General features: G+C 38.6%; 3 protein-coding genes across 4 annotated transcripts in view; all 3 read left to right on the top strand.

The window, feature by feature from the left end:
• Positions 1-21,739, top strand: part of LOC145450242 (ras-like GTP-binding protein RHO) — a 93,464-nt gene that overhangs the window by 56,282 nt on the left and 15,443 nt on the right. The gene's annotated exons all lie outside the window — the stretch shown is intronic.
• LOC145450246 (uncharacterized) lies at positions 13,586-16,912 on the top strand. Of its 2 annotated transcripts, XM_080328756.1 has the most exons (5): positions 13,586-13,632; positions 13,759-13,847; positions 15,129-15,169; positions 15,668-15,739; positions 16,719-16,912. In XM_080328756.1, exons 2-5 carry the CDS (start codon positions 13,786-13,788, stop codon positions 16,910-16,912), a joined length of 369 nt encoding a protein of 122 aa, XP_080184882.1. In that variant the 5' UTR covers positions 13,586-13,632; positions 13,759-13,785. The 2 variants fall into 2 exon arrangements, with proteins under 2 accessions (XP_080184882.1, XP_080184881.1); XM_080328755.1 differs by lacking the exon at positions 13,586-13,632 and having other exon boundaries at positions 13,639-13,847.
• LOC145450237 (uncharacterized) lies at positions 17,023-19,964 on the top strand. Its single transcript, XM_080328735.1, has one exon. It carries the CDS (start codon positions 17,023-17,025, stop codon positions 18,535-18,537), a length of 1,515 nt encoding a protein of 504 aa, XP_080184861.1. The 3' UTR covers positions 18,538-19,964.

Genomic DNA, 21,739 nt, shown 5'->3' with positions numbered 1-21,739 from the left:
TCACTACACCAACCAAGTTGATTCGTATTTGAATGTGTTGATCCGGTACAACTCTAATCCTTTGAGAAATCGATTTACCGCGATCAGTTGATTCGAACGTAACTTGAATATTGCTGACTCCAACTTCAGTCGCATCGAATTATTCACACATTCCACGCTGCTGTTTCACACCTATAGAATCAATACCAACTATAACTCTACAAGAATCAAGAATCACAAGTACGTGCATTATACAGTTATTGTCTTTATCAACTTGAAATCAAACTCTTAACAAAGACACGCAACTAATCATTTGCCAACTCTAGCATTACCAAAAAATTCAGGTATTGTTGATTGAAAATCCTTGAACCGTATTATTAAGAGTGTTATAGTACGACGTCGGAATCCACTCGCGAGATGTACTAAAGGTAAATCCAGATAATCCAAAATGAAATATTTGGACTTTGACATAGTCTGAATTGAAATAGATTGACAAACATGACTAACAACTTTCAACCCAGTCATATTTAGAGATTATACGCACATTGATTCGAAACAAGTAATGAAACATTACAACTCTATTCGCGACCTGTCTTTACGTTTGTCAAACAGAGTTTCAGAAATATTATCACTACGACATCTCAACATTTTAACATCTTGCCATCAACAAAAGAGTAAAATACAAAACCTTGTCAAGTCAATCCGTTTGTAACTCACCGAACCAAAGCAAAAAGTGTCCATACGAAAAGTAGACAAGACTACGCAAGTAATCACCACAACCCACAAACATATCAAGTTCGGTTTTAGGCATATACCACCAACTCGTCTTTTTTGTTCAACTGTAAAAGTCGTTACTATGCCGCAAGACAAAGAAATTACTATGCGGTATATTTTGTAAGACAAAAGTAATTACTTCTCGGTGTCGGCGACTTGAGATTAACATATTATATTTGAGAATACGACATTTGAAAGTATGACCATCGTAGTTTCTTACAATCGAACGCAGGTGTTATATCGAAAATTATCGTGATGTAAACATAAGGATTGTCACATCGATTTAACATACGAGATTTTGTAATGGTCTATCACGACTTGATTATTAAATTATTCGCGTTAATTAGACACGGCGTTGTGGTAAATGTTATGACAGCAACAAATTTTTCAATACCAACGTTATTAACATTTTGAGTTGTAAAACTATGTGTGTCTGAAATGTTCTTGATAGGAAAATTACTCCACCTTGGTAAAAATCACTCTGCGTATCGCGGATATCAGAAAATATTTCCAGTAACCAAGACTAAAGATGAAACGACAATATCGGTATTATTACATTCAACAATCAGTACAATTATTAAAATCTATCGTTCGCGATAAACAGCACTAAAGATGTAATAATTCCAGTATTCATACATTGAACATCCGATACAAAATGCTTTATTATCCCGATTCGCAACGGGTAATTGAAACGACTAAGTGTAGAGTCAGTATATCACAATATCGTTACTATTGAATCCAACGATTTATTGTCGGAATTTGTGACAGAGAATTGAAACATATGCACTTTACAGAGTGTGAAAATATCACTTTGAGTATCGAGTACCGTTCGAAGCTAGCGATCAATTCTTAATCATTTCAGTAACTCCCCGTTGTGCGTGCTAAATGTAAAATATCGCGAGGTTATACACTCTAAGACTTTGATTATTGCAAAAGTAAATTGTGGTATGTTTGTTAGATGCATCCAATTCAACTAGAAGTGTCTCGTACCCAACACTCGTAATATCAAAAAAGTACTTGCTACACTGTTATTTGCTAAACGTGTTTTGCATTGTTGTTCATTTCTAGTATTGATTGAAATCATTCTTGAACCCTCAGATAATAATTCCCGACATGAAACCAAGCCGCTAAAAGTCGTTACCATCACGAAGATACAATGTGTACGATGTTTGTCAAATGTGTCCTACCTGGCCAACAGAAAACAATTTTCACTAGCTTGGTAATGAAACCGAAGTCTCCATTCGATATTTTGTTTGTGTCAAATACTTTACAATGAACACATTTGCGTGGTTGAGCTTTACATCATCAAGCTGTTATTTGTAAATCAAGATTTCGGTAAACTTGTAAATGTATCGTTTAACTAACCGACATTTAGTGATTGGGGAACATACCAAACGATACACATCCATCTCCGAAATACTGCATTGATCTTAATTTCCATCATCGTGATAAGCGAAGTACATTTGTTTTGAATTCATAACAATAGGCTTTTCTATGACATGATAAATTATTGACAAGTTCTGCTTAGAAGATTGGTTGCATATCACGAAAAATAATATACCACACATATTATTACTGTTACTCCATTCATCGGTATTTTTTCCGTTGTCGATTTTCAAACGAGTAAAATTTATTACTTGAGTCGCTCTGCTTACTATATTTAAATGTAAACTCCCCCGTCTTTCAACAACAAACAATGTTAAAAAAGTATGCAATCAAACACAGCAAGTTTTACGATACTAATTATTATCCCGCATAACCCATTTCTTACCGAAGACATATGAAATATATTCATGTTACACGAAAATAGTCCCTCATGCTACAAACCTATACAATGATTGGTGGTGCTTTCAAACTGTTTCGATACCTCAAGAACTTTATTGTCTGAATGGTTGTTCATGTATCGTAATAATCAAGTAGTTCAACACATAACTAGTATTAACAGAAACACCAGAGTTGTTTACACAAAAGTTTGTATGTGTACAGTATACGAATACCATGTGTAAGTCCAGCACAATTGTGGTATCCATACGAGTTTAGTTAACACAATTTACGACACCGAGGTCGCGTCATCTTTCGTAAGACAACAAACCAAGGCTTCAGGATATGTCCATATCATAGCAATAAATCAGCTACTCCAACAACAGAGTGCATATGTTTTCTAGTTACGGTGCTTACATCTTACACACAAATCAATCTACTTTGCTAACGAAAAGCGGTGAGTCGTCATATGGTTGTCCTCACTAGTAAAACATACTATCATACAAAATGATCGTTATAGTTTGCACACCAACGGTACATCGTACAAGTAACAAGTCTCGAGAATCCAGTTATTCAAAAAACGTGAAGTATTTCTACACCAAGTCGTTATGTTGACGAAAGCGTATATTGTAATATCATGATCGATTTGTATTCGTTGGTCACAAACTGTCACTACTCTAAATAATTCTTTTTCGCTCAAACACAAACGCATACTTGTCACCACTCGTTTTCATCAAGCACGAGTTCAAGAAACTTCTTACTACGACATGAATTTTTATTTTTATGTTGTGTAAATAGGTAATAATTAATTCAAGTAACACAATATCAACATCATCGAGTTGTGCTAATAGATTTACATGTGGTCTTGTGGTTTTCGTCGGGACATACAGCACGAACTAACTGTAGACTCCTCTCTGTTGTACAACTACTCGGTAATCGAAATGCATTAACATGTAAACAACGATCTTGTTACGGCACACCAAAAATATGTTCACTGTCGCGATACTCCGCACAAGACGTACATAGCCTTTTCACACTCGTAATAGTATACCAACGTCAAGCGATAACGTTTAACAAGACCAACGACACTGAACCCACGACGTTTACCTATGTAAAATTACCACTTTCACTTGCCAGTCCATCGTTTACCTGACTAAACATATTATTTTCCTTTGGAGATCTGACGTTTACCCAGAGTAAGAAACCATTTTCACTTGTAAATATTTTTTTTTCCTCGGCTAACAAACCTTTTTTCACTTGGAAATATATTTTTTCTCTGGTTAACAAACCTTTTTCACTTGGAAATATATTTTTTCTCTGGTTAACAAACCTTTTTCACTTGGAAATATATTTTTTCTCTGGGCAACAAACCTTTTTCACTTGGAAATATATATTTTCCCCCGGGTAACAAACCTTTTTCCCTGAGCAACAAACCATTTTCACTTGGTGGTCCGTCGTTTACCCGAATAAAAATATCATTTTCCTTTGGAGATCCGGCGTTTACCCAGTGTAACAATACATTTTCACTTGAAAAAATACTTTTACCCAGAGTAACTAATCATTTTCTCCTGGGTAACAAACCCTTTTCGTCTGGAAACTATCATTTAACTGAGTACCAATACCGTTTTCACTTGGAAATACATTTTTTCCCTGGGTAACAATACCATTTTCGTTTGGAAAACGGACAACCACACCGGACAATTTGATATTTTTGTATATTGTTACAACGGACAGCGACAAAATACACACCAACAACGACTCCAATACATTTGTGTAATAGCTTATTCACTTGTTCTGGTGCATCCCATCGAAATCCTCAGTTACCCGCATGCAATGTGCTGTTGTACATCGACGTGTATGTTTTGGAAATTGGACAATAGGTTTCGACATGTCTGCGATGTCCGGGTTCGTGCTTTGGATTTTCCAGAGTCAAAATGTCTGAATAAAACACCTCCTCGACTTCGATAAATGTTTTGCACGCAGATAACGACGGTCGGACATCGACGAATTTATGTTTCCATCGGGCTAACAACTCCGGGTTACTTGTGATTTATCTCACACGTGTTTACTATGTTGTGTCACTCTTTATTGATCAATACATACCACACCTTTCAGTTTGAAATCGGAAACCCCGAGAAATCATTAACCGGATCCGGATATCAACTCTGAATCGATAAACCACATGCCACACCCCGTGTTTCCATGAAAATAACAAGGCATCGCGAAAATCAAGTATACTTCGCTATTATTTGTCCGCACAAGTAATCACGTAAATAAGGTGTATGACATTACATACATCATGGATAACATCGTGTCTAGCATTACAAACATCATGGGCGACAAATTCGTCTTCTCAAGTCCCGTCATGCGCAGACTCTGTACATTCAGTGTGGTTATAGATGACTTGGAGATAGACAAACAGACATCTTTGACCGTAACATGGCCTTAGCACGAGAATTCTTTACACGGGTGCAACGTCGCAGTCAGACATCTTTAACAGTGATTCCGCGTATGGAAATCTTAAATTCGATTGCAGTTTTTGTAATCCGAGTTACTGGGTTTCTGTGGTGTGAAGACTAAATTCGTGTTGAGCCCCGCTGTAAGAGTGTGATGTCCAATTCACACCTAGAGCAATTATAAAACGCATTTCCGAAACTTTTGATCTAGTTCATCCGCTTGCATTTCGAAACGGATCATCACCACAAGGCAATTGAAAAAACTTTGTCGTTACCTGATCATATACACGAGTAAGGATGGGACTACGCGTAACTTTCCATAGATTCCTCTGGCCTCACACCGTTGTTTTACGACACAGACAAGACGCAGCGGTGGAAATATTGAAAATGAAAAACGATACCTTGGTTACATTTGATTTGGATTTTACACCTGATGAACCATACACTCGATTGGTACATTGGGATGAAGACTCTATCGTCGAGGTTGAGGGAAAAGAAATGTACAGATTTGTTGGTGTCGTGGATATTCAACGAAAATCGGGGTACATGATAGTACATGGTTCGCATATATGACTATGAATGTATCGGTATGCATAATGCTCTGTTCACTGTATCGTCGTATCGATATCACCAATGGTATTTGAACGATTAACCATGTTACGGTCAAAGATGTCTGTTTGTCTATCTCCAAGTCATCTATAACCACACTGAATGTACAGAGTCTGCGCATGACGGGACTTGAGAAGACGAATTTGTCGCCCATGATGTTTGTAATGCTAGACACGATGTTATCCATGATGTATGTAATGTCATACACCTTATTTACGTGATTACTTGTGCGGACAAATAATAGCGAAGTATACTTGATTTTCGCGATGCCTTGTTATTTTCATGGAAACACGGGGTGTGGCATGTGGTTTATCGATTCAGAGTTGATATCCGGATCCGGTTAATGATTTCTCGGGGTTTCCGATTTCAAACTGAATGGTGTGGTATGTATTAATCAATAAAGAGTGACACAACATAGTAAACACGTGTGAGATAAATCACAAGTAACCCGGAGTTGTTAGCCCGATGGAAACATAAATTCGTCGATGTCCGACCGTCGTTATCTGCGTGCAAAACATTTATCGAAGTCGAGGAGGTGTTTTATTCAGACATTTTGACTCTGGAAAATCCAAAGCACGAACCCGGACATCGCAGACATGTCGAAACCTATTGTCCAATTTCCAAAACATACACGTCGATGTACAACAGCACATTGCATGCGGGTAACTGAGGATTTCGATGGGATGCACCAGAACAAGTGAATAAGCTATTACACAAATGTATTGGAGTCGTTGTTGGTGTGTATTTTGTCGCTGTCCGTTGTAACAATATACAAAAATATCAAATTGTCCGGTGTGGTTGTCCGTTTTCCAAACGAAAATGGTATTGTTACCCAGGGAAAAAATGTATTTCCAAGTGAAAACGGTATTGGTACTCAGTTAAATGATAGTTTCCAGACGAAAAGGGTTTGTTACCCAGGAGAAAATGATTAGTTACTCTGGGTAAAAGTATTTTTTCAAGTGAAAATGTATTGTTACACTGGGTAAACGCCGGATCTCCAAAGGAAAATGATATTTTTATTCGGGTAAACGACGGACCACCAAGTGAAAATGGTTTGTTGCTCAGGGAAAAAGGTTTGTTACCCGGGGGAAAATATATATTTCCAAGTGAAAAAGGTTTGTTGCCCAGAGAAAAAATATATTTCCAAGTGAAAAAGGTTTGTTAACCAGAGAAAAAATATATTTCCAAGTGAAAAAGGTTTGTTAACCAGAGAAAAAATATATTTCCAAGTGAAAAAAGGTTTGTTAGCCGAGGAAAAAAAAATATTTACAAGTGAAAATGGTTTCTTACTCTGGGTAAACGTCAGATCTCCAAAGGAAAATAATATGTTTAGTCAGGTAAACGATGGACTGGCAAGTGAAAGTGGTAATTTTACATAGGTAAACGTCGTGGGTTCAGTGTCGTTGGTCTTGTTAAACGTTATCGCTTGACGTTGGTATACTATTACGAGTGTGAAAAGGCTATGTACGTCGTGTGCGGAGTATCGCGACAGTGAACATATTTTTGGTGTGCCGTAACAAGATCGTTGTTTACATGTTAATGCATTTCGATTACCGAGTAGTTGTACAACAGAGAGGAGTCTACAGTTAGTTCGTGCTGTATGTCCCGACGAAAACCACAAGACCACATGTAAATCTATTAGCACAACTCGATGATGTTGATATTGTGTTACTTGAATTAATTATTACCTATTTACACAACATAAAAATAAAAATTCATGTCGTAGTAAGAAGTTTCTTGAACTCGTGCTTGATGAAAACGAGTGGTGACAAGTATGCGTTTGTGTTTGAGCGAAAAAGAATTATTTAGAGTAGTGACAGTTTGTGACCAACGAATACAAATCGATCATGATATTACAATATACGCTTTCGTCAACATAACGACTTGGTGTAGAAATACTTCACGTTTTTTGAATAACTGGATTCTCGAGACTTGTTACTTGTACGATGTACCGTTGGTGTGCAAACTATAACGATCATTTTGTATGATAGTATGTTTTACTAGTGAGGACAACCATATGACGACTCACCGCTTTTCGTTAGCAAAGTAGATTGATTTGTGTGTAAGATGTAAGCACCGTAACTAGAAAACATATGCACTCTGTTGTTGGAGTAGCTGATTTATTGCTATGATATGGACATATCCTGAAGCCTTGGTTTGTTGTCTTACGAAAGATGACGCGACCTCGGTGTCGTAAATTGTGTTAACTAAACTCGTATGGATACCACAATTGTGCTGGACTTACACATGGTATTCGTATACTGTACACATACAAACTTTTGTGTAAACAACTCTGGTGTTTCTGTTAATACTAGTTATGTGTTGAACTACTTGATTATTACGATACATGAACAACCATTCAGACAATAAAGTTCTTGAGGTATCGAAACAGTTTGAAAGCACCACCAATCATTGTATAGGTTTGTAGCATGAGGGACTATTTTCGTGTAACATGAATATATTTCATATGTCTTCGGTAAGAAATGGGTTATGCGGGATAATAATTAGTATCGTAAAACTTGCTGTGTTTGATTGCATACTTTTTTAACATTGTTTGTTGTTGAAAGACGGGGGAGTTTACATTTAAATATAGTAAGCAGAGCGACTCAAGTAATAAATTTTACTCGTTTGAAAATCGACAACGGAAAAAATACCGATGAATGGAGTAACAGTAATAATATGTGTGGTATATTATTTTTCGTGATATGCAACCAATCTTCTAAGCAGAACTTGTCAATAATTTATCATGTCATAGAAAAGCCTATTGTTATGAATTCAAAACAAATGTACTTCGCTTATCACGATGATGGAAATTAAGATCAATGCAGTATTTCGGAGATGGATGTGTATCGTTTGGTATGTTCCCCAATCACTAAATGTCGGTTAGTTAAACGATACATTTACAAGTTTACCGAAATCTTGATTTACAAATAACAGCTTGATGATGTAAAGCTCAACCACGCAAATGTGTTCATTGTAAAGTATTTGACACAAACAAAATATCGAATGGAGACTTCGGTTTCATTACCAAGCTAGTGAAAATTGTTTTCTGTTGGCCAGGTAGGACACATTTGACAAACATCGTACACATTGTATCTTCGTGATGGTAACGACTTTTAGCGGCTTGGTTTCATGTCGGGAATTATTATCTGAGGGTTCAAGAATGATTTCAATCAATACTAGAAATGAACAACAATGCAAAACACGTTTAGCAAATAACAGTGTAGCAAGTACTTTTTTGATATTACGAGTGTTGGGTACGAGACACTTCTAGTTGAATTGGATGCATCTAACAAACATACCACAATTTACTTTTGCAATAATCAAAGTCTTAGAGTGTATAACCTCGCGATATTTTACATTTAGCACGCACAACGGGGAGTTACTGAAATGATTAAGAATTGATCGCTAGCTTCGAACGGTACTCGATACTCAAAGTGATATTTTCACACTCTGTAAAGTGCATATGTTTCAATTCTCTGTCACAAATTCCGACAATAAATCGTTGGATTCAATAGTAACGATATTGTGATATACTGACTCTACACTTAGTCGTTTCAATTACCCGTTGCGAATCGGGATAATAAAGCATTTTGTATCGGATGTTCAATGTATGAATACTGGAATTATTACATCTTTAGTGCTGTTTATCGCGAACGATAGATTTTAATAATTGTACTGATTGTTGAATGTAATAATACCGATATTGTCGTTTCATCTTTAGTCTTGGTTACTGGAAATATTTTCTGATATCCGCGATACGCAGAGTGATTTTTACCAAGGTGGAGTAATTTTCCTATCAAGAACATTTCAGACACACATAGTTTTACAACTCAAAATGTTAATAACGTTGGTATTGAAAAATTTGTTGCTGTCATAACATTTACCACAACGCCGTGTCTAATTAACGCGAATAATTTAATAATCAAGTCGTGATAGACCATTACAAAATCTCGTATGTTAAATCGATGTGACAATCCTTATGTTTACATCACGATAATTTTCGATATAACACCTGCGTTCGATTGTAAGAAACTACGATGGTCATACTTTCAAATGTCGTATTCTCAAATATAATATGTTAATCTCAAGTCGCCGACACCGAGAAGTAATTACTTTTGTCTTACAAAATATACCGCATAGTAATTTCTTTGTCTTGCGGCATAGTAACGACTTTTACAGTTGAACAAAAAAGACGAGTTGGTGGTATATGCCTAAAACCGAACTTGATATGTTTGTGGGTTGTGGTGATTACTTGCGTAGTCTTGTCTACTTTTCGTATGGACACTTTTTGCTTTGGTTCGGTGAGTTACAAACGGATTGACTTGACAAGGTTTTGTATTTTACTCTTTTGTTGATGGCAAGATGTTAAAATGTTGAGATGTCGTAGTGATAATATTTCTGAAACTCTGTTTGACAAACGTAAAGACAGGTCGCGAATAGAGTTGTAATGTTTCATTACTTGTTTCGAATCAATGTGCGTATAATCTCTAAATATGACTGGGTTGAAAGTTGTTAGTCATGTTTGTCAATCTATTTCAATTCAGACTATGTCAAAGTCCAAATATTTCATTTTGGATTATCTGGATTTACCTTTAGTACATCTCGCGAGTGGATTCCGACGTCGTACTATAACACTCTTAATAATACGGTTCAAGGATTTTCAATCAACAATACCTGAATTTTTTGGTAATGCTAGAGTTGGCAAATGATTAGTTGCGTGTCTTTGTTAAGAGTTTGATTTCAAGTTGATAAAGACAATAACTGTATAATGCACGTACTTGTGATTCTTGATTCTTGTAGAGTTATAGTTGGTATTGATTCTATAGGTGTGAAACAGCAGCGTGGAATGTGTGAATAATTCGATGCGACTGAAGTTGGAGTCAGCAATATTCAAGTTACGTTCGAATCAACTGATCGCGGTAAATCGATTTCTCAAAGGATTAGAGTTGTACCGGATCAACACATTCAAATACGAATCAACTTGGTTGGTGTAGTGAGGTTCATTTCAAGTTGATAAATTGACACATTGATTGAATATTCTCATGATTCGCATCACGCAACCAAAGTCAACGTGAAACATATAGCGATCGCGAAAAGTATCAAATCTTGGATATTCAAGTCACCGTCTGCGACGGTTCTGTTATTCGGTGCTTATTACTTAATAGGTAATATTCTTATTGTATCAGACTCGTGAAATCCAGTTCTGCACCAAACTACCAACATATTACATTGTAGCGATTGCGATGTATGTAACCACAAGTCACGAGAGATGGTTATGTCTTATAGGTGTTATCTTGTGAGCGATCGTAGGATTTTAGACTTATGTCGCACCTTTTTGAATAAGCGTACACTTCACAAAGGATTAGGGTTAGAGTAGAAATAAGTGACAATTTGTCGCTATTCAAGTTACCGACACTGGCGGTCTGTTATTCGTTGCTTATTAAATCTTTACGAGTGAAATCAAGTTCTGTGACAAACTGCTTACGAAAATTTCACCGCGTGAGCGATCGATATGCCTGTAACATCAAGTCGCGTATGTCTGAGACATTATCTTGTCAGCGATCGCCGGGTTTGCAAACTATTTCACACCTATTTGGAGTGTTAATATGTGAACGCGGCTATTGCTGGTATTGGAATCGCCGTCTACGCCGGCTACGTGGTAAACTAATTACCAAGCGACTGATTCCTAGATTTAGCAAACTATTTCACACCCTTTTTGGTGAAAGTACGACATGCCGCTAGCATTCTATCAACGAAAGTACGAATCATCGCCGCGCCCATAAGAAACAATGGCACCTCACCACCTCCGCCATAAGAGATAAGGGTCACCTCACCACCCCCGGTTTTCAGGCACCTCACCACCCCGCCCATAAGAGATAAGGGTCACCTCACCACCCCCGCCATAAGACACAATGGCACCTCACCACCCCCGCCATAAGAGATAAGGGTCACCTCACCACCCCCGGTTTTCAGGCACCTCACCACCCCGCCCATAAGAGCCCCAGGCACCCCCAGACCGATCTATACTACTACTCACGTCGTCCAAAACCGCGCGCAGCGCAAAGGAAATTTTAGGAATAATTCAAACCTCTCATTAATTACAAGTCAATCCGTAAATTCAATTTGCATATTGACAGCCCCCAACACATCCTAATCGAATTGAATGTAGACAGCCGCATAAGTCTCCTTCTACTGCCTCCTACTACTTGACCCCCCTGGACTAAAGAAGCGATAATGGGGTTAGCTAGATACGGTAATTGTTGGAAAACAATCTCTCGTAGAGCTTGATCTTTTGAGGAACCCGAAGCCGTTTTCTAAGCGTGGTGGCTGTGGTGGGCAATTAAACGTAAAGGCAATCTGTCCAATTGTCCATTCATATCAGCAAATTATCCCCCATGGAGTGATATTACCATCGTCGAAGTTATATCAGCTAGTGAGGAATAGTGATATTGGCCACAGGAGAATAGCTTACTTTGAACAACAACATCAGCATGTTTAAACATATAAATTTCAGCATTTCAAAATGCTTTACCGAGCGTTTTTTCTGAAATTTAAAGCCAGGTCGCGGGACGCAAAATGTGACGTCGTGGGCCGCGTGTTGGTGACCCCTGATGCAGTTAGAGCATGCATATAGTTTTTCAGTTTACCAGATCTTCGTGACAAAGAAATACAATCAAATGTTTATTTGTGGCACAGAACCTAAATATAGCTTATTTTCGGAAAATATAAGGCATTACTACACTTGCTTTTATACTTCTACATGCATGTTCCGCAGACAAAAGAACTGAAACTACAATTAGAACTCAATGTATATTACTCGTATTTGAAATAAAAATACAAATACCACTTCTAAGAAGTGAAAAATATATTTCATGTCTTTTGTCCAGAAAGTTTCAACTGCTAAAACAGGTCTAACGTTGAAAAAAAAGACGAAGTCCACTTTTCCAGATTAGGGCACGTCATGGGCTGCTAGGTATAATAGGTATTTGCTAGATTGCGAAACGCTAGTTTCAAACGTTACGGGGACCCATACTTACTGTGATGAAATATTTGATATAGTCGACAATGCCGTGTGAACGGAACCACTTAACCAGGTATTTAAATTGTATTCAGAGATACTTTCTTTAAAACAATTTTGACACTCCATATCTACTGTGCGCGAAACGCATCAAAAATTCTGGGTAATACATGACTTTTATGCAAATTAAATGTTGGTACGTGAAAACAGCCCCGAAATTCCTTCGGCTATCTTTCTTATTGTGGGATTAAACTACTTCTACTTGACAAACTGAAAATAGCGAAAAGTAAGTAACTAGTTCAAAAAATATTACGAAGTAGAAGTAGAAGTAGCGAAAAAAAGATCCACTTGAGTAAGTACCAGAAGTAGAGGAAAACTACTTGAGTACTTCGAAAAAGTGGAAGTACTTCATTACTGACCACCTCTGGTAATTAGACTCGATGCGTTAGTTGTGCTCACGATTCTCAACGCTCTCATTTTGGGTATTCCAGACTTCATTGAACATTTTGCAACTATTTAATCATGCCGTGCGCAATAGGCCTACTGATACAAACGTTAAAATATGCAGGTATGAACTACTGTACTTCATATTTTCTTTCGAATAATTTGAAATACGTAAGCCTTGTTATCCATGCCTAATGTCTATACCCCATACAAACTGTGTGTGACCACCACGAAGTGTCATTTTTACGGCGCAATACACTGTTGTGACCTCATATAGACAAATGTAATCGCGCAGGCCTACATCTCTTGCCCCACCACTCGATATTGTCACGAGTCGCCACTGGCAGTCAGTAACTATGCCACGCCCGTTCCACACACTACGTCGCACCAAAGGCATATCATAGCAGTACTCTCAAATAGTCAATATAAAACCAAGTACGATCACCTCGCGTTTATAAACTATAGTGTGAGTGGCTCATGTTTGCTGAGCAATAAAGTAATCATGACGAAGCGTATACAGGTTTACCGCATCATATCGTATGATTTCATTCGTTAGCGGCAGAGGACTAAAAGCGGAACTTAGAGAAAGTAGAATAAGCTCATACTCAATACAAAGGGCTGCTTTTAAAGCGGTTATATTCTATACGGCAGCCGCTATAGTTTACAAGTGGCCTGGCTATAATAAAATATTTATTCATAAAATGATTCAGGCAGTTATATAGCACACGACAAGAATCCAGTATGCAAGAAACGAATGCAGACGTATCGATGAATAATGACACAGAGACAGCTACTGGTATGGGGTGAGTACGATAACTTTGATATACATAGTCAAGTACGCAAGATCCACAGCGCGACACCCAGGCCTGGAACATGGATAGTAAGAAAGGCTGAGCAAAGGCACGAGTAATGGAGTAACTCTCATGTAATGACTGAGCAATGAGTGATTCGATTCTGAATCGAAGTGTTAGGCTTTGAGTCAATCCGAGTAACCGAGTATCATTCATTACGACGCCATAACTGTGCGGGAGACGCGGAAAGACCTAATATGAACCCTTCGCGGGAAATCTTTCTTTGTTGTAATTCTAATTCTAATTCTGCTTTTACTGTAAATGCTATAGGAGAATTGTATCGTGCGAAACGAGCCAAGCTTGGTGTACAGACATTTGCAATTTTGAGTAAATGGCAAAAATTCTTGTAATATCCAGTACATTTCTAACAATAGCCTAGTTGAGATTTTTCAGTAAGAAATGATTTGAATAATCACCCAGAACAGCAATGGTCGAACATGTTCATGCTCATATGCCACATTATAACCATATGTAGGCAGTAACGAGTTTTCACTCAAGTTAATATTAGGAAAAAGTTGGTGACATTGACACCACATTCTGAGAAGGCGAAAAAGTGCACACCCAGTTCAGAGTTTTCTGAAATATGGTCCTAAATAGTTATTCCGAGAGGAGATAACGTCAATGTGAAACCGTTGCATGAAAAATACAATATGGAGAATATAATAGTTACACGATGAATATAAATCAAATAGCTTTGGTCGAACCGCTGTATATCTTATTTTGTCCCAAAAGGCACAGCCTCAGTCTCCAGAGAAATCCGAATATAGTGATATAAAAATAATGAGCAAAATTCCCACGTCTGCGTTTACAGTTGCATCTCTTGTATTTCTCACAACGAATACCCATAGGGCTGAATCACGACTAAAACAAAGGAAGCATAGAAATATAAAAATAGCCACTGCATATAGGTAAGTGTTATATGGCCACTGTTTTCGTGGTTCGCAACTGTATTCAATCGGTCGATAATCCTATTTTGTCAATTCCATCGTTTGCAAAAAATGGTACGAGCCCACATGATCCGTAATATAACGCTTAGAATTATCATGCATAGCTTTGATAACAAGACATTTCCCTGAAAAACAAAGGTATCGATTTGGAGGTGTCATTTTAGAATGATTTGACCGGTCCGACCCGCAAGCGGTCAAAAGATTTGAATCCGGCCCGTGACCGAAGTTGAGTTTGACACCCCTGCTTTATACAGAGTAGCCTATATAATTGCCGCCTTTAATTCAGCAATCATGAAGACGATGCTGCATCTGAACGCTTCAAGAAAGGTACATTTCAAGATTTATGTGTCTCAGTAATCAGGATAAATAAATACGAAATTACGAACTAAACGTTGAATAAAGTAAATACTGTATCGTTTTAAATTACCATTTCACAATCACCTATTGGTTTTCAATCTGGTACAATCTTCGCATTCTTCTGCAAATTTACATTCATAGTAGAGAGCATTCATTGATTTCTCTGTGAGTGCTTCATTTTAATATTATGTCACCTATTTTGTTCACATTATACTTTCGTGACATGCTCATGACATGCTCATTGCTCACTGGTGATTTCGAATTTGATATTTCGTTAGCCATGTCTGCGTAAATCCAGTTTATTCCATGAATTGAACACAGTCGATACAGTTACATTTATACACATACTTGAGGTGATCTTTGCTGGAGAAGCAGATGTATCCGACAACAATTCAAGTGATTCGCATTCGATACAACTCTAAGTAAATTGAAAAACCAATTCATCTTACCTGAAATGTTTCCGTTCAGGTTGCGCAATCGAAACGAGCCCTTCGCAGCATAATGTAGACTCTGAAAATCACAAAATCGAGTTCTCTGTCGGTGGGTATCCATAAATTCTTATCGCTTTTGAAGGACCTTAACCGAGTTGGAAATATGGGAAACCAATGGTTCCCATCACTAACCTGAGAAACATTTACGCTAATCAACAAGCCTTCGCGGAACCCCAAATTTTCGGTGAGCTACGAAATTCCACCACCACACACATTTAATACATTACTGTGGATTAATTACTGACGCACAAATTGAACCGTGTGAACGGAGTGTTGGTGTGATTTTCAATGTTCCCTTTCTGATACTAGTCCAGAAATTCATTGACCAACTATAGCCAAGACACATGAAACTTCTTGAAGCAGTTGAATACGAAGTGACGTGAACTAAAAGTTACACAAAACAGAATCAGATACCTGACTACTGTGTTCCATCTAACAAAGCAAGTCTCAGCAATATTTCCGACAACAATCCGAAACTAACGACATTGATGCTAGTTACTCATCATGTCTGTATAGAAATGTCATGCATAAATATTACTAAACATTAAACAATCCAATCCACTAAACAGCAATAACAGACCTAGAGCCTCACCTGCACGCATCGCTCAATACTGTATCTAAATAGCGATTGTACGATATTGTTAAATGATGGGTATTTTACGAATATGGAGTGTTGTATGACTGTATATTTATTTACAAGAGCTGGCATGTTTGCGTGCAAATATTGGATTATCGTTCTTGAATATTACCATATCAAATCTCGAAGTCACAATCGTAAATTGCCGCTGAAGCATAAAAAATAAAGCCTACTCGGCCCTCTCTTGCCCTCACCCCACAAGTTTCCGACTCGTACCCTCACTTCCCAATAGATCCTCGACGTCAATAATCGTCCCATTTTAGGTCTTGACTATGGAACTCTATAATGATCGGAAATATCTCTACCATAAGATAAGCATAAAATCAGTATATGATAGTTATATTTTTTGATTGTAATATTAGTAACTCTCATGTCGCGATAACTTTTGCAGATCTCATCCTAAAAATGAAGGCGAAAATTGACAGTAATAAATATGTGTATAGAGGTAGCTTCTCGTCGAAACCACTAGGACATTTGGAGGAAGAAGAAGTTGCGGTGAAAGTCTTGGGGGTGGGCTTTGACCATGATATGGTAAGAAAGGACGGGAACAAACTTCAAAAAGCCAAAATGTGGAAAAAATGTTGACGGAAATTGAACACCTGCGCGTACTCATTCACCATCCCAACGTGGTGCGTTATATCCACAGTGTTACCGACTACCAACAAAGGTCAGAACCACGCATCTGCTATCTCGTAATGGAATTGTGCGACGCAGTAACTCTCAGGGGAAGATTAGAAAATTTAGACGAATACAAGGAGCTCCGCGATAACGCATATAGAAAAGCAGTCATTTTACATATCACACAAGGTCTGCGCTATATTCATTCAAAAGGTATATGCCACAGAGATATGAAGCCCTCCAATATTTTATTCTCGTCGGACAAGCGTGTCGTTAAGATTAGCGATTTCGGTCTTAGTAAGCCAATTGTTCGAGAGTCTGGAGAGCATTCTTCCACTACCAGCACAGGAACAAATAATTATAGAGCACCGGAGACATTCCCGGAATCATGTGCCGGTAAGCCTAAAGATCGCAGCGATATATTTTCAATTGGCATCATCTACTTCAATCTTCTTTCGGGGGGTAGGCATCCTTTTGGTGAGGATTGCGATGCTCAAACCGCGAATATCAAGGACAAGAATTGTGAGCCTTCATTCACTGGTCTTAACGGACCAGATGCAGCATTAGCGAAGGATATAATGCAGACAATGCTCTGTTACGATCCGGCCAAGAGACCCAATGCTTCCCTCATATTACAACATCCCTACTTTTGGTCTGTTGATAAAATTGTAGGTTTCTATGTACGGGTGGCCGATTACTTGAAGATTCCTAGCTCAAGCAAGAAAGCTTTTTATGATAATAGCAGCAGCGATGACAAACCCTCTGATGAAAATCAGGGTAACAGATGTTCAGTCGACCTCGACTATACTGTGTGCAACGATATTACTACCGTAACAAGTAAAGGAGAATTGTCGAAGGCGAAAGACAATCTGTGCCGGGAACTACGTAAAGGAGGAAATACTAAAGAAATAGTCGAGAAATTGCAAGACCTTCTTAATACTTGCCGTAAATCCTTGAAAGTATGGCAAGATGAAAGTCATCTCGCCCAATCCCTGCCTTCTAGAGGGGCTTCTGAAAGTGATCGTAACGAATTGCTGTTGAAATTTAATGCAATTGACAAACTTCAAAGACCAAGCATAGATCATTGTAATGACAACATTCTGAAAATGGAAGGACATCTGTGTGATTTGAAGAGCAGATTGGGGGACCGGACTGGCGAAGCGGTCATCTCCAATTCAGAACGTAACGGTATCAAAGACCTAGCGATTCGGGTGGTAGAAAATGTTGCGGATGGAGACTTCATGTCTTGGCTAGAATGTCTGGAGCATGAACGTGATAACCACGAGAAGAATTGTAAAGATTGTCAGCATTCGGAATTTCTATCAAATTTTTTAAAGGCCAATGAACGGTTGAAACCAGATTTATTTAAATTCGTTAATTACATAAGAAATAAGTTAGTTCATCTCGAGGACGATAAAATGAAGAAAGAGCTCAATTGGATGAGACACCACCGGGATATATTGAATTATGTTACCTCCATTGTGCCGGAGTTGCTTCCACGCATGTTCTGGGTATTGAAGGACGAATTAAATGACTACATTGAGGAGAACAAGCAACAAGATAGTAGTTTTTTCCTCCCGGACATACATTGATACTGGTCGCGGAGATTCGACTGCAGAACTGGGGTTGTGATTGAATGTATAAGCCAGTGTTTCCCAACCTTTTTCCACCCACGTACCACTTCGAGGTTTTATACAGTGCTCGCGTACCACCTACATAAGTTACGCGCGCCGTAGGCAGTCAAAAATGTTTCCCCCATTTATGACGTCATATTCACGTATTTGACCTATGTGGGTGTAATAGCTATGGCGATGTTTTACCCAAAAAATGGAGGATTTTGACCTAAAAAATTAATTTTGAACAAATTTTGACCTCACGTATGCAAAGTAGGTGTTTCTGCACATGATGTTAAAATTGTACTACTTATATTCATTTCTGGATGGGAGAGTATGTCCTTACGAAGTAGTTTGGCCTGAAAAGGCGTTTTTGACTTAGAAACTGACAAATATTTACATGATAAAACTTTATTTTAACGATATCTGGCGCTATGAAGAATTCCAGTAGTCACACCACGTATTATGGTGGAGGTAATTAGAACTTGTTGTAGTACAACGAAAGATACTTTTCTACATTCTGGGGTAGAAAGTGTCTGTCCTTACTAAGTAGCTTGCAGTTGGTTGACAACACTGAAGTTGTGCGCACACTGCTGGTGACACACCCTGCTGCTTCATTGTGACAATGCTGTCTACATCACAATTTTGCGCTTCTTGATATAAAAACCATGCAATGCCCAAGCAATCTTACTTCACTTAGGATATTGCGCTACGTTGACCATAACACTTTGTCAATTGTCAACCTATCTGTTTCGTTTGACCGTTTATGATTCACGATGAGCAGACAATGGGCCGTCTATAATGATAGGCCTATAAAGTAGGCTACAAGCTGTAAAATATCGAATGATAAGTTCACCGACAGTGCAAAATCTACGATAAAAACGAATCGGAGGAAATGTTGACATATTTTGGCATGTTTCAAAATCAACCCCACCTGAACTAACTCCCTTCGGTCGAAAAAAAAAACAGAATCTACTCGCGTACCACCTGGAAGACCTTCGCGTACCACTAGTGGTACGCGTATCACAGTTTGGGAACCACTGGTATAAGCTTAAGATATATTTTGATTCAATACAGAAACAAATGGAACTTACTTACAAATTTACTGATAACTTCATTTGTATTATCAGTACTTACTTTTTTAGATATGCTACTTTGGGAGATTGTCTTTGGTATGTAAGCCCTTAGGGAATTTTACTTTTCCGAAGGAATTGCACCATATTTCGCAATTTCAAATGATTTGTCATTGTATGAAATCAGTCGCTTTTGACTAATTTGCTTTTATAGGGGCACTACACTCAAAAAAATGATGTGGTCTCAAATTGAAGGGCAAAACGAAAAAAAGATTTGGCCGCAGCCATTTTCTTCAGAACGCCACCGTAATGGAGCTGCAATTTATTGAAATTTCAACAGGACCTTTCACACTCCAGCTGCCGCGGCTGCGCGACATATTTCCTTCATCACATCGGCTGACAACTATCTACAGTTCGTTCTCTGCGTGACTGCCTAATCGCGTCGAGCAAGTGCGACGGTGAAGACATCGTGCCATGTAACGGGTTAAGAAATGAATCGCAGCCGCGGCAGTTAGAGCGTGAAGGTCCTGTGGAAATTTCAATAAACTGCAGCTCCGTTACGGTGGCGTTCTGAAGAAAATGGCAGCAGCCAAAAATATTTTTTCGTTTTGCCTTCAATTAGAGACCACATCATTTTTTGAGTGCAGTGCCCCTTTAATGAGATATCTGCAAAAATATCTGATATTATATTCATGAGTTATCTTGCTGTAAGCTGTGCTGCAGGGGTCGAGGCCCTATGGGAAAAATCTCTTACCTTGGTAATACCCAGGGTTGTAATGACTCGAGTCACGATTTTCTGATGACTCGACTTGACTTGAGTCAATCTGTGTATTGAGTCGACTTGGACTCGAGTCATTGCACATTGCACACTCGAGACTCAGACGGCCTAGACCGACATTTCGTTGTAATTTCTAAGAACAGTAAAGTAACCACACTATTTGGATTTCGTCCATCGGTACTGACACTTGAAAATGCAACCAGAAACTGCTAAAAGTGAAAAAAATTAGTATATTATAAATGCGAACCATTCGATAACACCAAACAGAGTTATCAAAAGTGGATTTTAAAAGACTTTAACTAGAAACTGAGCAGTCAACACCAGGGCTTTGGAGCAGCCGTAAATTTAAACTGCTCCGGCTCCGGCTCCGGAGCTCTCTTCTATCATACATTAGCTCCGGCTCCAGCTCCGGAGCCGCATTATTACCACTACTCCGGCTCCAGCTCCGGCTCCGGCTCTGAAATTATCGAATGGGCCTGTCTATATCAGGGGTGGCCGACCCGCGGGTCAAATGTGACCCGCGAGAGGGTTTCGTGTGGCCCGCGAGGTAATTTCCTATTATATTATCGAAAATGAATTGCTCAGATTGTGAACTTGCAATGCCAACCAAAAATTACAATTCTGGCTGCGACACTTGGGATGCTGATGACTAAAATATCAGTTCCGACGCATTGGCAGATCCAGCGTCCAGTCACATTTTCAGTAAATCGTCGTACATTACAATAACCTAAAATAGTAGCGAAATTTTTCTTCACGCTTCGCGTGTTTAATTGTCACACGATTTCTTGCTTGGTAGCCTACCCCCTACTGAAAATGAAAAAAACGCCTAATTTACCCGATTGAGTCTAACTGTATTTGCAATTACGGGAGGAGGTCTATTCGCGTTTGCGCTCGCATAAAGATCGTCGACGGTGAAATGTAGGCACAAAATGATTGTCGCATATTATCGGAGACCTTCGATGTCGATGTGGCCGGACGCCGGATAGTCGTGTCCTTGCAAACTGAGCTTAGCGGGTGGTATACAATGGACCCGCAATACTCAAGTAATAATATTATTGACCTAGTTTATTTATAAACTTAGAAAGTTTTACCCGCTTGGAGCGGCTAGTGGACCGCGCACTCGTTCGTCAATTGCATGTGCCCCTTTAGCCGAAAAGGTTGACCATTCCTGGTCGATATAGATTACTAATCTACCCATAGGTCAGTTATCTATAGTAATCTAGACTAGAGTCTGTCAGCCGTCAGTAACATCCGATGTAGCAACGAAGACATAGGTGCCGCCGTCCCGGATTGTGACGTCATAATGAATACTTGTTAATTGTCGATAACA

The sequence above is a fragment of the Botryllus schlosseri genome, chromosome 11, assembly GCF_051294905.1.
Source record: "Botryllus schlosseri isolate E-star chromosome 11, Bs_hap1, whole genome shotgun sequence".
Classification (NCBI taxonomy): Eukaryota; Metazoa; Chordata; class Ascidiacea; order Stolidobranchia; family Styelidae; genus Botryllus; species Botryllus schlosseri.
This window is presented reverse-complemented; position numbering and strand designations above follow the sequence as displayed.

Excerpts from the sequence above, each read along its gene's own strand:
- LOC145450246 (XM_080328756.1), top strand. The coding sequence starts at position 13,786 with ATGCAAGAAACGAATGCAGACGTATCGATGAATAATGACACAGAGACA. Across the intron at positions 13,848-15,128 it reads GAGACAGCTACTGGTATGGG|CAATCATGAAGACGATGCTG; the intron begins GTGAGTACGATA and ends CCTTTAATTCAG. Across the intron at positions 15,170-15,667 it reads ATCTGAACGCTTCAAGAAAG|GTTGCGCAATCGAAACGAGC; the intron begins GTACATTTCAAG and ends GTTTCCGTTCAG.
- LOC145450237 (XM_080328735.1), top strand. The coding sequence starts at position 17,023 with ATGGAATTGTGCGACGCAGTAACTCTCAGGGGAAGATTAGAAAATTTA.